At 33.8% G+C, this 16,769-nt stretch overlaps 1 protein-coding gene across 3 annotated transcripts in view; it reads right to left on the bottom strand.

The window, feature by feature from the left end:
* Nucleotides 1-2,963: 2,963 nt before the first annotated feature.
* Nucleotides 2,964-16,769, bottom strand: part of PMCA (plasma membrane calcium-transporting ATPase 3) — a 42,729-nt gene continuing 28,923 nt past the window's right edge. For 2 of the 3 annotated variants that reach the window (XM_041776679.2, XM_070287587.1), the window contains one exon: nucleotides 9,913-11,244. In XM_041776679.2, coding sequence (XP_041632613.1) covers nucleotides 10,798-11,244 — 447 coding nt within the window. In that variant the 3' untranslated portion in view covers nucleotides 9,913-10,797. Of the gene's footprint in view, nucleotides 3,951-5,590; nucleotides 5,660-9,912; nucleotides 11,245-16,769 lie in introns of those variants that run through there. The other variant, XM_041776681.2, reaches the window with a different exon arrangement.

The following is a 16,769-nucleotide window of genomic DNA, read 5'->3' as shown; positions in this document are numbered from 1 at the left end:
GGTATTGTTTTGCCCATGTGATGTTCTGAAAAGGAGAAATAAAAGTTTGTTAATTAGTTATATGTCAAAATTAAATATGTATGATTATCTAGGAAATTAAAATGTTTATAACGATGAGTTGCTAAGCGTTTCCGATTTAAAGATGACTAGACCGTAGTCAGGAGTAGGCCGGCGAAGTCCGCCTGCCAAGGGGAGATCCGCAGAAGATGAGAGTCCGGATCTCTGGAAGGGAGGGGCGTCCAGGGCGATTCCAGCCAAGCCCAAGCCTACACTCCGAGAGAGGAGAAGAGAGAGATGAAGTAAGCCGGAAGTAATTGTTGTAGAGTAATGTAGTTTTTTTACCTTTCTTGTCGGTCCTTGTTGTCTTTTTTTATTTTATTTTGCGGATTCCAGATCAGCTGGAATTTATGGTGCGACCTGCGGGCGAATGGGGAGAAATCCCCCCTGAGAGGAGATTGGCTAGCCGGCCTTGCCCCATCGGTAAAACTCAGGTCGTAACAAAAGTTTCTTACATCGTATCGTTACCAACAATGAAAAGTGGATTCTTTACGATAATCCTAAGCGGTAAAAATCATGGGGGCCACCCGGCCATGCATCGACAAAGCCAAACATTCATGGTTCGAAGCTACTGCTCTGTATTTGGTGGGACCAACTAGGCGTAGTGTACTATGAACTTTTGAAACCAGGCGAATCCATCACAGGAGCACTCTACCGGACCCAGTTGATGCGCATGAGCCAAGGAAAAACGGCCACAATACAAGGAAAGGCACGATAAAGTTATACACGGCAACGCCCGGCCTCATGTTGCCAAGGTCGTAAAAACTTAACTGGAAACGTAGAAATGGTACGTTCTACCCCACCCGCCCTACTCTCCAGACATCGCTCCTTCGGATTTCCACTTGTTCCGATCAATGACGCATGGCCTCGCTGAACAGCACTTCCGATCATACGAAGAGGTCAAAAATTGGCTAGATCAATGGATCGCGTCCAAAGATGAACAATTTTTTCGACGTGGGATTCACATGCTGCCGGAAAGATGGGAAAAAATGGTGGGGCCAGCGATGGAAAATATTTTGAATAACTGGTCTGTAGCTATATAAATGCAATAAAGCCTAAAATTATGAAAAAACAAGAAAGGAAGCTAACTTCGGCACGCCGAAGTTTGTATACCCTTGCAGATTGGTTTTCATATTTATATTATAAATTATAATGCCGAAAACAGACACTAAACAGAGTTTCATAACATTTTACCTATACTTATTATGTTTACAGTTTGATAGTTACAGTTATACATTCCCAGCTTTACATTTTCTCTACATCTACGGATCGCTTCTATGGCAGCTATATGATATAGTTGTCCGATTTTCATAAAATTTATACCAAAATTCTATAATAATAAGTAAAGCTCATATCTCAGAGTAGATGAAAATGCGTTGAAAAACAACGAAGTTATAATTTTTTCTATTACTTTCCCTATCGTTTCTATGGTAGCTATAAGATATAGTCGTCCGATTTTCATAAAATTTATACCAAAATTTGGAAATAATACCAGAAGCTTATGTGTCAAAGTAGATTAAAATACGTTTAAAAACAACGAAGTTATAATTTTTTTCGATTAATTTCCCGATCGTTCCTTTGGCAGCTATAAGATATAGTCGTCTGATTTTCATAAAATTTTTACAGAAATTCCGGAATAATATAAAATGGCTATATCTCAAAAATGATGGAATAATATTGAAAAACAGCCAAGTTATAATTTTTTTCTAAAAATATATCGAACATTTGTATGGCAGCTATATGATATAGTCGTCCGATCCGGCCCGTTCCGACATATATAGCAGTGAGAGTATATAGAAGACCATATGCAAAGTTTCATTTAGATAGCTTTACAACTGAGGGACTAGTTTGCGTAGAAACGGACAGACGGACGGACGGACAGACGGACATGGCTAGATCGACTCGGCTATTGATGCTGATCGAGAATATATATATGTCGGCGAGTTGGTTGCTAAGTGCAAATTTGGAAAGCTTGTTGCTATGGCAACAGAACTATTCGGCATGCTCAGGTATTGGTAGCCTGTAGGTGTCGCTGGCGCGCAGGCGCAATGACAGTTGAGTCGGTAACAGGAGTGTTACTGAGTGAGGTCTGTTCGTCTGTCGCAACAATAGGAGAGAATGAGAGAGACAGCTTGAGATTGTCTAGGAATGACATCTGAGTGAAAAGTAAGAAAAGGTGAAAGGGCCACAGGAAAAGTGGCGTGATGACAGATTGGATTTGACTGCGCAGGCGAACAGAACTCGCTGGCTCGACTACGGTTAAATTAAATAACGGTTTTCTCCGACATATACTTTATAGGGTCGGAAACGTCTCCTTCACTGCGTTGCAAACTTCTGACTGAAATTATAATACCCTGCAAGGGTATAAAAATGGCGGTTTTATACTTGTACACCCAATATTTGAAATTTCTATAATTTTAATATGCAAGAAGAATCGTAAAAAAACGATACTTTCGATAGTATCGAATTTTCGCTTTCGAAACATCGAAAATATCGAATGGTGCCACTATCGATAGTTTCCCAGCTCTAACCGTTGCTAAGATGGGAGCGCTTGAGCTTTTAGAAGCTCGATGGGCAGAGGGCGAACAGAGGCCTCCTAAAGTGAACACCGTCTAAAAATCAATACATTTTCGATCACTAAAATACTAGATTATCGATAACAATTACGGACCGACGACAACCCTAATATATGTTTTAAAATAAAGTTTTGCACACCTCATGTTAGGTTTTATTATTTATATTTTATATTTTATTTATATTTATATTTGACCGAAATAAATCAAGTTTATATTATCCAATTGCAAAAAATAAAATAAAATATTTTTCATAAATTGCACATTTTATTTTTTTAATACTTACTTAAATATCCATTCATTTTCAGCGAAGAATAAATTCATAGACATGCATTCTATTTTATTCTTTACACACTTTATTTTAAATTTTTTAAGTTACAATAATTGATGGTTTTTGTGTTTTTCGTTTACATTTCTAGATTTTGTGTGTATTGGTAGGATGTGATTACGTTAATGTATGTATTTACTCATTTTATATATAAATTTTAATTTTTTTGGACACGATTTGTTCTAATTTTTTTATTTGTAACAATTTATTTATGTATTTTTATTTTAGGAATTCAATTTTGGAAATAATTCTCCAAGTACCAGATGTAAGTATCTTGCAATTTGCCATCATTATCGTAAGTAACTTCTTTTAACATATTTAAAGCCGGATTTAATTTTTTGGGTCTTGCAAAAGATTTAATAAATAACAAAGATATACACAGGGTTGCCACAAACAAATAGAAAAATACTTTCAAAATTACTTTAAAAAAAGGCGTTGAAAAAGTAGGCATATCAATATTTTAAGTACATTTTAATCTTTTTAAACCGCTTTTCAAGAGATTAATAAATGTACATAGCGGTTTATGGTGGTGGTATTCCCGGTAATAATAATTTTTCGATATAAATTTTCTTCGAAAAAGTTGCATCTTATTTTCTTCAGAAGAAATTGAGTAGGTTTCGTATTGATGTTTGTATGCATCAATTCCAATTAATTTGAAGTGTGACCGGGTGAATCTTTGAGGCTGCGGCTTCAGTGTTACCTTGCGCATCTTTAAAGCAACCGCTTTCACGGCAACCAATACGTGCGATGAATCTTAATGATTTTTATTAAACAGCCGTTTCAGTGTGACTGTGCGATGATAAACGTTCGACATCGATTTCGGGGATGGTCAGCTCATCGGGTATATTGTCGGCATACTCAATGGAAGACGTTTCCGATAATCGCTTGCTTAGCGACGTCTGCTTTCGCAGCACCTCAGCCAGCGACGTATTATTCGTATGGTCGCCATAACGGGCATCTAGACCTTGGCGAAAAGCGTTCACCACACGAATCTAATTCACAAAAAAATTAAATAAAAAAAGAAAAGAGAGAGAGAGGAGAACGAGAGACACAAAAAATAGAAAACAGTGACAAAAACTAGACAAACTACAGTAATATATGACAGGAGAATAGCTTTTTGATTAGTGAGTCAGGCTTTTAATAATAATAATATTTAATGCAATATTAAATACACAAACAATTTTGTTTAAGAATACACACACATGTTTAAGTTAAGCACGTTTTAACATATGTATGTATGAATATAAAGTGAACGAACCAATGCAACATAGAGTAATAAATAATATATCCGTAGTATTTTATTAGGAGCAATACTTGGATTTCCCAGTTTTTATACCAGACGGAACGAACACAAAAAAAATGCTATCTATGCCTAATAAGTAATCCATTTAAATTTCATTCACTTTTTATCTGCATTTGTAACCCCGATCATAAAATGCATTCACATAAAAACTAGTCTTCCAATATCATGCATTATATATGAGACATAATAAATATAGATTAAACTAAGATGGGACACAGGGGTCTCAGAGTTATAAAATAACCAATCCAATTTTCAAATAAAAAATTAATTCCAACCAAAACGAAATAGAGAGCTATCTCTTCGACTGAACTTAATTCGGTTAACCGAAATGGTTATTCCATACAAATATATGTACATTGCATGTTATATGAGTATATGTATGTATATGGGTAACTCTCCAGAAACAGCAACCGCGGCCAAAACAGCAAAACTTCCTTAAAATCTTTGTTTTCGAATGGTCATATTAAGAAGTGTTCCAGTTGATCAACATTGACAGAATCTAGCATATTCTAAAACATATTTCGAAATAATTAGATAAGAATTCGAGAAAACGCGATTTTTTAAAAATATGTTTTGTGATAAAAAGTTCTAAAACAGAAGCATTATGCTTTGACTTTTGCTTTCGAACATAAGAAATGTTTTACTAATTTACCTAAAAAATAAAAACATAAAAAGTACGGTGGAAAAAATGTAGCGTTCGAAAGAGAGAAAAATTTTATTTAAAATAAAACTACTTAATATTTTAAAGTTAAACCAAATACATTATGAAGATGAATCTATACATAATTAATTGCATAAAAATCTTTCATCACGTTTCGCTTCAGTGCTTAAACTTGTTTTTTTTTTAAGTGAATTCTGAAATTATCTTGAAAACGAACCATTTTCCAAAGTCGATTTCAGCACCATTTATAGTGCTAGCCAAGAGCTATAGGTTTCTAATTTGGTAAAATTAAACTGAAGTCTTGGAACATGTTTTTATTTAGTTATAATACGTACAAATGTCGCGATCGACATCAGATAGTTGCCCATATACAATATTGAAAGTATTGAATAAGCACAGCCAACACAACATATCCTTAAGTATTTTCTCTAGATCAAGATTTAGCAGATACAAGGACAAGGATACATAAGGACAAATTTTGTTATGGCTGTTTAAAGAATTTATTTTAAGAGGATCCAACTAGTATAGTATTTACGTATGACTTTAGATGCAAACAGACATTTCCAAGCATTCATTCTTAAGCTTTGGGGTTCTTAACTTAAATATTTAAATGAATGATAAAAAAAGAGAAAAATTAAAACAAGAATAGGAATTGTTGGAAGGCTTACAGCTTGATCAGTGTTGCTCTTGCTATAGGGGACCGGTATCAAGCGTTCTTGCAATTCGCCGCCTATTACCTTTAAGTATTAAAAAAGAGAAAGATAAAAAAAATTAAAAATATAGAAACAATAAATAAGTGTGGGAGGAAAAGAGAGAGAGAGAGAGAGAGAGAGAGAGAGAGAGAGAAATATATATATATATATGTATATAGACAATATGCAGGATTAAATTTTAAGTTCTTTAGCTTCTAAATATGTGCTTTTTGTTTTAAACATTACATTTTTAAATCGCTATTCCAATTTTTTTTTCAAACTAGTTAAGCAAATAAAATCAAGCTTAAAATAGGAAATAAGAAAATATACTTTGACAATAGGGTTTACGTAACATATTCCTTTTAAAGTATTTGTAGGGAAAATGATAGTGTATATATTCTAAATTCTGGTAAGGGCACAAAAAGGTTTTATTGTAATTTTACTATAAAGCTATAAAGTAGGTAAATTATTATTAGCATAGTTCCCAATTTAATCTCCAAATTTGTTTATTACACCCTTGCAGGGTATTATCATTTTAGTCAGCAGGACTCAACGCAGTGAAGCAGACATTTTCGGCCCTATAAACGATATATAGTCTTGATCAGCATCAACAGCCGAGTCGATCTAGACAAATCCGTCTGTTCGGCTTTCTGTTTCTATGCAAACTAGTTCGTCAGTTTTGAAGCTATCTAAATGAGCAGCAGTCTTTTGACGGCTCCCAGTGGTACATATATCGAAATGGGCCGGATATCATATAGCTGCTATGGGATTATTATTATAGCTTAGCTGTTTTCAACCTATTTTTATTTTCTTTAAGATATGGCCATTTTGTTTTATTTCAGAATTCTAGTTTTAATTTTATGAATATCGGACGACTTCTCATATAACGATCCGAAAATTAATAGAAAACTATAAAAATATCGCTGTTATTTAAGATATTTTCATGTACTGCGTAATGTGTTATTTCAGATTTTTGTTTATTGCAAGACTGTGATGCACTATGTATAGTACATACCAAGTGACCTTGCGACACCAAGCACGTGCTTGTTCGTGGTAGGTGTTAGTAGCTAGTAGTTAGGTGGTAGGTGTTAGGCGCGAGGGAAATAAAAAGAAAAGGATGCGAGGAAACTACTACCAGATTGGTTGCTTGCCTGTGTATGTTTATTTTTAAAGACAGCCGCAACAGCCGTAGCATATGACGAAATTCCTTTTGCTCTGCTCCCATCTCGCTCTCAATTTTTTGCTACGGCTACGGCACTGGTTTTCATTTTTTGCTATAGCTATAGCTGAAGTTTTTGAAGCATCAAAACTACGAGAAGAGCAGAGCATAGGCTTCGCCTTTGTTCTGCTATGGCTCTCGTCAAAGCGAGAGCGGTAGCAATAGCATAGCAATATTTTTATGAATTTTGCTGCTATGGACTAGTAAATGCACACCCTGCTTAACATGATGAAGATTTAAAAGAATAGAACTTTTGTTTAATGTAGGACTTTTTTTCGATTTAGGGATGATGTAAGAATAAGTCTGATTTGAGTCTATTAAGTTGGATTAAGTAGTTTGAAAAAACTAAGCAAATAGATCGGCAATTGACTGATCATTATCTGCTGTTCTATTTTTAAAAAAGAGCGAGGAAGGATGAGAAATTGGTTTACGTACACTGTAACACTGCGCGTTCTGCACGGTAAAAGTTGATCGAGCCGATAAATATCTAGATAGGACAGTTGGAGAACCGGTGCGATTATATTTATCATACAGATAAGATTTTTTATTATTGAGGCGGGTCAAGTCTTTGGTAAACCAAGGAGGCTTATTTGATGTTGACGGATAGTATAACGAAACACATTCAGTAAAAAATGGATTCATATCACAGAGACAAAACAAAGATCATGCAAGCGCTCTAAGGAATTTCGTACATGGTTGACTTGGGACAGCGAAATGTCAAACAAGCCAGAAATAAAATCATGATGTGTTGTGGTAAGAAGTTTATTAGTGGAATTATCTAGAGACCAAATAGTCCACTAAGAACTACTAAGTGGTCTATCTGAAAGTTTTTTGGTAACCTACAGTATAGCTGAAAGATGGTTCAAATAAATAGAAAGTTCCGACAATGGAGAATTGTGGAAAAATGTAATAAAAATGGAATTACCATTGACTGATAGCTTCACGCAAAGGAATTCAACATCGTTGCACTCATCGAAAGTTATTAATTTGGACGTGATTGTGGAGTCGACCACTATAAGAACACCTCCCCCACGGCCGATCTAGCCGGTATACTGAGAACACAACTGGAAAAACTTCGGAGCTCAGAATGTCTGGCTTTAACCAAGTTTTTGTGCTACAATAACTTGAGAAGCAAATGAGACACTATCAGAATACACTTACTACGTAAGCCTCCTGCATTCTGATAGGAGACACCAAGGGAGTTGGTTAGTTTTAGTTTTTTGGGACAGAATTAGAAGACGTAGAAGGCGGAGTTATCAAATCGGGACAAAGAAGAATAATTCCTACTGGCCGCTTTTCTTTTTCTTTGCTTAGAAGTCCTTGACACCTTATTTTTTTCTTTTCTGCTCTTGTTTTGCTTTAAATGCAATTAAATCTTCCGATGTTTGCTCAGGCGAGAGCCGCGAATTAAATAACTCTTTTGTTGGTGGTATTGGCATACGGGTTTTGGAAAGGCAGATTGATTATCCGCGCTACAGGTAGTCCGGGCCTGACACCCTGGCAAGGAACAGGACTGGGGCTCTGAGTGGTCACTTTTCGGGACCCCTAGGGTACGAAAGGGAAATGGGTAACACCGGGGGTACGGTCACTTCCGCGACATATTCGGGTACCGAATCTTTTCAAGCACTCGATCTCAGGATTCGTGGAGTTTGTCCTACGGTCGAGTGCTGTGCCGAGGAAGGCTGCTGCTGAGAGCCAGGTGGTTGGGATCCGCCTAGATGCTGCACACCAGTTGCGTTTAATAACTTAAGGCTATTAAACTTAGTGTCCAGCCCCAAGAGCATATCTTGAGCTATTCGCAAACTCAAAAACAGCTCTTTAAGATCGCCCTTGGTTGCCGCATGAACGACATCATCTCCCTTTCCATTTCGCGGCAGACCTCACAGCAATAACGTACGCCGATATTTTTGGCAACGTCATCAACTGTCCGGGCAACGACTCCAATGCACTTGGCGTGCACGATGTTGTCGCACAACCAACAGCTGATGGTAAGATCACCATAAGAAGTATTCTTCTTACATGTTTTTGAGAAGCAGACCATATTAAAAGACATTTTACGGACTTACCACTGTACCACTGTGTAAGTTTAAGAGAGGACGCAAGGGGTTAAGTGCAGCGGCACTGAAAGAGCGGGAAAGAGTGGGATTGAGCAGTAATGAAACCGTTTATAGCTGCCGCGACATTTGCCCAACAACAACAAACGCAGAAGGCACAAAAGGGAATGTATAAAAATGCAAACAACCGCACCTGCCCGAACCAAAATGCAATTTAAACTGAATTAAATAACACAAATAGAAAAGTTGCATGCACACGCAAAGTGAACGGGAACTATTAAAAACACCAAATATGAAATATTAAATTAAAATTCTACACAAATCGAGAGCGCAAGAAAAAAACACGTCCGTTCACTTGAAAGAAAGAATAGAATATATTATAAATTTAAGTGCTGAAAACACACACAAAACAGAGTTTCATTTGACAGTTACAGTTTTACATTCCCAGCTTTACATTTTCTCTAAATCTACTGATCGTTTCTATGGCAGCTATATGATATATGATAGTTGTCCGATTTTCATAAAATGTTTACCAAAATTCTGAAATAATAAAAAAGCTCATATCTCAGAGTAGATGAAAATACGTTGAAAAAAACGGAGTTATCATTTTTTCTATTAATTTTCCGATAGTTTCTATGACAGCTAAAAGAAACAGTAGTCCGATTTTTATAAAATTAAAACCGAAATTCTGAAATAATAAAAATGCAAAGTTATAATTTTTTGTTCTTAAAATTTGTCGATCATTTGTATGGCACCTATATAATATAGTCGTCCGATCCGGTCTGTTCCGACATATAAACAATGAGAGTATTCAGAGGACTATAGAATAGCTTTAAAACTGACTGGACTAGTTTGCGTAGAAGCGGACAGAAGGACATGGCTAGATCGAGGCTGATCAAGAATATATATACTTTATAGGGTCGAAAAGGTCTCTTTCACTGCTGCTGACTGAAATTATAATACCTTGCAAGGGTATAAAAATCTAATAAAAAAAATGTGAATAGAAGGATAAATTAAAGTACTCGTAATTGTTTAGAAGGTTTATTTATATTTTTACGTCATTCTCATAGTCACAGGAACAAACAAAAATGAAGAAAAGATAATAAAAGAAAAATTAGAATTGGATATTTGTTAGTAACATATGTATACTACATAATACATTTTCAACATTTAATTATTTTTTTTTTTTTTTTGTTATTTTTAAATTAAGAGTTAATATTATTATAATTGCATGCTTAACATTTTTTTTAATTTCACATAAATAGGCTTTATTTAATACTAAAGTGCATACATTTTCGGGAAAATATTGTATTCAATAAGGTCCAGTACAATCGGGTAATTATTAGCTAAGTGATTGGAATTTTGTTTTACGAATATAAGAATTTATAATTTCAAGGAGCATTAATTATTGCTTTAACTAAACCACGGTTGGGAGCTCTTGGGATATTAAGGATTTTTAAATAGAGATGGAAAATGTTTCGCTGTTTTTAGTTATATCGATATATTCCAAGTTCTATCAGAATGTCATGGTTCAGTCGTCTCTTGTTCGGTATTATACGGAATTCTTAAATTATGGAGTCAATTACAATTTAAGTTTAAATCCAAAATGCAATTGCGCTTTAGCAAGAATGTAAATTTCAAGCTGGTAGAAACATCGATATAGCGATATTTTGCCTATCATTATTAAGATTTTGAATTTGATCTGTTAATAAATATGAAATAAAAAACCGGCATACTTAAAAAAAAAAAGTAAAATAAAAATTTAAAGAGAATACATTTAATAAAAGAAACAATAATAACTGAACTAGAATATAGAATAATAATATAGAAGAATAAACCTAAAATAATAAGAAAACATTTCGATACCTCGATGTTTGTTTCCCAGCTCTATAAGTGTTAATATTATTTTTTTAAATTCGAGTCTCATTCTGTCCATTGGTATATTTTGCAGTTTGTTGTTGAGTTTCGTTTTCAGTGTTATTACAATGGCTTTGCGGTTGTTGTTTCAAAATGTGAGCAATTTCTAAAAAGCTTGGCAGGGTTGAGGAGTTTGGAGCAGACACGTTAATAGAGGGGAGCTGCGGCGATGTACGCTGCTGCGGCTGCTGTTGCGGATCTTCGTCAATGTAAGATATATCCGATGGCAGCGGCTGCAGTTGCGGTTGCGGATGCGGTGGTGACTTTGGCTGCTGAGATTGCTGCTTGTTGTAATTGGGGCTCAACAGGTGGTTAAAATTGTACAAGGGATGGCTCCCAAGGCCACCCGAACGTGGACTGCGTAAGCTATGCAAGCTGTGCATCGATCGTCGTTCGTTTAGGTCTTCCAATGTCGAGCGAAAAGCGCGAATCACACGCAACTGAAACAAATGAAATTAGACAAAGAACAAAAACAGAAAACGGGGAAACGTTAAATAAAAGGAATATAACACAACAAATCAACAAACAAAATTGACAATACAAGCTAATAATAATAATGTATAATACAGACTAATATGCATATGTATAGTAGAGCTGTGAATAACCCGATGGTACTATCGATACTATCGATGCTAAATATATAGACATCCAATTTTTTTTTTTTTTTAATTTGTGTACTAAAAAATAGGTAGAGTTCTAGGAGTAATAGGGAATCTCCAGAGTCCTATTAAAAAAAAATTGGTCTACGGTGTACACGCTAACTGTCCACAAAATCATTTGATATTAAAAACCTAACTAAGTTAATTTGTTAAATAAAAAATTTTAAATTAAAAATAGCTTGACGCGAGCACATGTAGAATTAGTTCAAGAAGTTATGCTCCAAATTTCAAACCAGTTGGTCCAGTAGATTTTATGTTATCGTGTACATCGACTTTCAAAATAACATGACATCATGAGAGAGCTTTAAACTTCGTGATATCATACATTGAACACCACACTACTTCCGTTCAACTCCGTTTAACTCCGCATAACTCCTTTAATTTGTTAAAACTTCGACACAATACAATACAATACACAATACACAGACTTGTAAGACTTTAATACAATCAAATATAAATGTCTAAGGAATGTCCCTTAACATTTATCTAAATTTATGGAGCGATATTATCGATAGTGCCACTAAATATATCGCAAAACATCGATGACGCTAGTATCGATGACGCCAGTATCGATGTTTTTACAGCTCTAATGAATAATTATATATGTACTCTTTAAAATTGTTATACCTACACATACTCTTTAAAATTGTCATCTCTATATATAAGTAGGTATAAAAATTTTAAACAGTACATATTTACACATGTATTACACATATGTATTTGAAACTTTTTATGTTTACATATCAGACACCAGTAATGCTAAAGTGTTAAAACAAAAGAATTAAAAAAATCTATAAGCTGACCTAAAGTATAACAACATCTAAGAAATTTTTTTTTTGGAAAAGCAAGCTCCGAGGTGAAGGGTAGTGTTAGCAGAAGATACATACATACGTGTACATTTTTAGTGAAACTCTATTTATAACATGTTTAAAATTCAGAGAAAGGCTTCCTCTTTAAAAGAAATTCCTATTTATAGCTATGCTCAAAATAAAATACTCATATTTTTTGTTAAATTAATTTATTTCCTAAAATATTAATTTATTTCCTAGCCTCCTAATTTTCTTAAACAAAAAAATTATGTTTAAATAAAGCGGACACAAATACGGACTCATACTAGAATTACAAAAATCCCTTTTGTATTCCAATATATCTTGTGTAATATATATTCTTGTAACGAACTGATTCATTAAAAATGAACACAATGCAAGCAAAATACAAAAAGAAGAATAAAGGATGCTAGGATATACATATATACAAGTTTTACCGAAAGTATATATCGTTCGACTGCTGAATACACGAATGATATTCTTTGGTTTTAGTTCCATCAACAAATCTAAGGCAAGAATGCAACTTAAAGTAATAAAAACATTCCATTAGCGACCCTTAAATCTTTGAATCTTACTTCATTTTATCCTACGCGACAAGCGCATTTATTTATTTAAATATTTTTATTTATTAATAAATTAAAAATCATTTAAGATAATATAGTCTTAATTGAAATGCCTTATAATAAAACGAAATATAGAGAATTTCGTGTGGTTTTTCAAAATAAAGCTGGTTTACGGTTTACATTCTAAATGTCCACAGAATTATCCAATATTAAAAAAAACAAGAAAGGAAGCTAACTTTGGCACGCCGAAGATTGTATACCCTTGCAGATATCATTTCATTACATTTTACCTATACTTATTATATATACAGTTTGACAGTTACAGTTTTACATTCCCAGCCTTACATTTTCTCTACATCTACCGATCGTTTCTATGGCAGCTATATGATATAGTTGTCCGATTTTTATGAAATTTATACCAAAATTCTAAAATAATAAAATAAGCTTATATCTCAGAGTAGATGAAAATATGTTGAAAAACAACGAAGTTATCATTTTTTTTCCTATTAATTTCTCGATCGTTCCTATGGCAGCTATAAGATATAGTCGTCCGATTTTCGTGAAATTTTTACCAAAATTTAGAAATATTATAAAATGGCCATATCTAAAAAATGGTGCAAAAATGTTAAAAAACGTCCAAGTTATAATTTTTTTTCTAAAAATTTATCGATCATTTGTATGGCAGCTATATGATATAGTCGTCCGATCCGGCCCGTTCCGACATATATAGCAGTGAGAGTATATAGAAGACTATGTGCAAAGTTTCATTCAGATAGCTTTACAACTGAGGGACTAGTTTGCGTAGAAACGGACAGGTGGACAGACGGACAGACGGACAGACGGACATGGCTAGATCGACTCGGCTGTTGATGCTGATCAAGAATATATATACTTTATAGGGTCGGAAACGTCTCCTTCACTGCGTTGCAAACTTCTGACTGAAATTATAATACCCTGCAAGGGTATAAATATATATGATTGCTATAGGAGACTTTTGACTAGTGAAATACATTTTAAATTCAAATTTTAAATTTTTATATATTTTTTAAATTATTGATTTGAATATATCATTTTCCTAACGCTACCATTTTAAAACTTTTAAGTTAGTGCGCTAAGTTTCAAACTTGTCGCACTAGGAAAAACAAAATAAATAAATAAAAAACAAGACAGGAAGCTACCTTCGGCACGCCAAAGTTTGTATACCCTTGCAGATTCCAATTGGATCATTAAGAATCGAGCCATTCTGGTTAAATAATTAAAAAAAAAAAAAAAAAATCATTTAAAAGTTGTATATTTACACATAGCATAAATAAAATGCTGAAAACACACACAAAACAGTTTCATTACATTTTACCTATACTTATTATGTTTACAGTTTGACACCGTTTTACATTCCTAGCTTTACATTTTCTCTACATTTACCGATCGCTTCTATGGCAGCTATATGATATAGTTGTCCGATGTTTATAAAATTTACACCAAAATTCTGGAATAATAACAAAAGCTCATATCTCAAAGTAGATGAAAATACGTTGAAAAACAACGAAGTTATAATTTTTTCTATTAATTTCCCGATCGTTCCTATGGCAACTGAGATATAGTCGTCCGATTTTCAAAAAATTTAAACCGAAATTATGAAATAATAAAAAATGGCCATATCTCAAAAATTATTTAAATATATTGAAAAACAGCCAAGTTATAATTTTTTTTCTAAATTTTTTCGAACATTTGTATGGCAACTATATGATATAGTCGTCCGATCCGTGCCGTTCCGACATATGAAGCAGTGAGAGTATATAGAAGACTATATGCAAAGTTTCCTTCAGATAGCTTAAATACTGAGGGACTAGTTTGCGTAGAAACGGACAGACGGACGGACAGACGGACATGGCTTGATCGACTCGGCTGTTGATGCTGATCAAGAATATAAATACTTTATAGGGTCGGATATGTCTCCTTCACTGCGTTGCAAACTTCTGACTGAAATTATAATACCCTGCAAGGGTATAAAAATAGATAATAAGAATAAATAACAAAATAAAAAAAAAATACATCAAATAAATAACAACTTCGTCAATTTGTATACCTTTGCAGGGTATTATAATTTCAGTTAGAAGTTTGCAACGCAGAGAAGGAGACGGTTCCGATCCTATAAAATATATATTTTTCAGCAACAACAGCAGAGTCGATTTAGACATGTCAGTCTGTCCGTTTCTAAAGAAACTAGTCCCTCAGTTTTGAAGCTATATAAATGAAACGTTGCAGATAGTCTTCGGACTACTCTACTGCACGGACATGGCTTGATCGACTCGGTTGTTGATGCTGATCAAGTATATACATATATACTTTATAGGGTCTCCCCTTCGCTGGCATTGCAAGTTTGCGTTGTAAACTTCTGACTAAAATTACAATACCCTGCAGGGGTATAATTAGAGTATTAAGGGTTTATTAATATAATAATAACTGGGTAGCCAGAGACCAGAGACCAGAGTTCCATATCTGTATGTATACATAATTCCGTGCAGGAGTGGGCAAGGTGGAGAAAGAGTGACACTTAAACAACGAAAAATGTATATGTAGGCAGATGCGAGGAGGAAAACTTTTTACACACTCTTTGTAATTTTTAATCTATTGATTCGACTTGATTTTTTAACTACTACATATGTACTATATTAGGGATGAAAACGTAGAAATTGATTTATGAATTTTTTAAATCAATTGCAAAAGGTGTATAAAATATAAAAAAACCTTATTTAACTACTATATATGTACTTTATCAGGGATGAAACGTAATAATTGTTTTTTGAATATTTTAAATCAATTGCAAAAGTCGTCAGAAATATAAAAAATAAACATTTTGAAGTATTAAATTAAACACTAATTTCCTTATTTTGCTTTTCTGTTTAAGGGGGTTTCCTGAATTAGGAGGCAAAAAAAAATCGATTTTTTTTTTATTACTTAAATCGATAGATAAACTATCTAAGAATATACCACAAAAATTTCAGAATCCAATTCGAAGTATTTTCGAAGATACAGAGATGAAAGCAAAGGAGCGCCGGGTAGGTTTGCAGGCGCTTGGCGAACTTTGAGGCCCGTTTTCTCACTTTTAATTTTTACGATTCTTTCGAATTGGCGGGAAAGATAACAAAAAAACTTATTGACCGATTGAAACGAATAAAGGCTTATTCTCTTTAGAATTAAATTCTCTTCTATTTGAACTAAAACGGTTGCTGAAAACCGCTTTTTATATTTTTTACAGCATGTTAAAGTCAATATTTCATTTTTCGGGATAAAATATTGACTTTAACATGCTGTAAAAAATATAAAAAGCGGTTTTCAGCAACCGTTTTAGTTCAAATAGAAGAGAATTTAATTCTAAAGAGAATAAGCCTTTATTCGTTTCAATCGGTCAATAAGTTTTTTTGTTATCTTTCCCGCCAATTCGAAAGAATCGTAAAAATTAAAAGTGAGAAAACGGGCCTCAAAGTTCGCCAAGCGCCTGCAAACCTACCCGGCGCTCCTTTGCTTTCATCTCTGTATCTTCGAAAATACTTCGAATTGGCTTCTGAAATTTTTGTGGTATATTCTTAGATAGTTTATCTATCGATTTAAGCAATAAAAAAAATCGATTTTTTTTGCCTCCTAATTCAGGAAACCCCCTTAACTATCACTTTTGACTCTCATATATTTTTTTTATTTAAATGGTTTTTACTATATATTTTTGATTTCTTAATTTTTATCTTTTTTTTATTTTTTAATTATTTCTATACATATAAATTATAATTATATTATAAATATCAATGGATTTCTCAAAAATCTATAGGAATTTCTTGTTACAATCCTGTTATTACTTTTTTCCGACTTGACGTGCATGGTGGGTTGATAAAAACATAAAATGGGTGGAAAATGCAATAAT

The sequence above is a fragment of the Drosophila kikkawai genome, chromosome 4 (assembly GCF_030179895.1).
Source record: "Drosophila kikkawai strain 14028-0561.14 chromosome 4, DkikHiC1v2, whole genome shotgun sequence".
Lineage (NCBI taxonomy): Eukaryota > Metazoa > Arthropoda > Insecta > Diptera > Drosophilidae > Drosophila > Drosophila kikkawai.
This window is presented reverse-complemented; position numbering and strand designations above follow the sequence as displayed.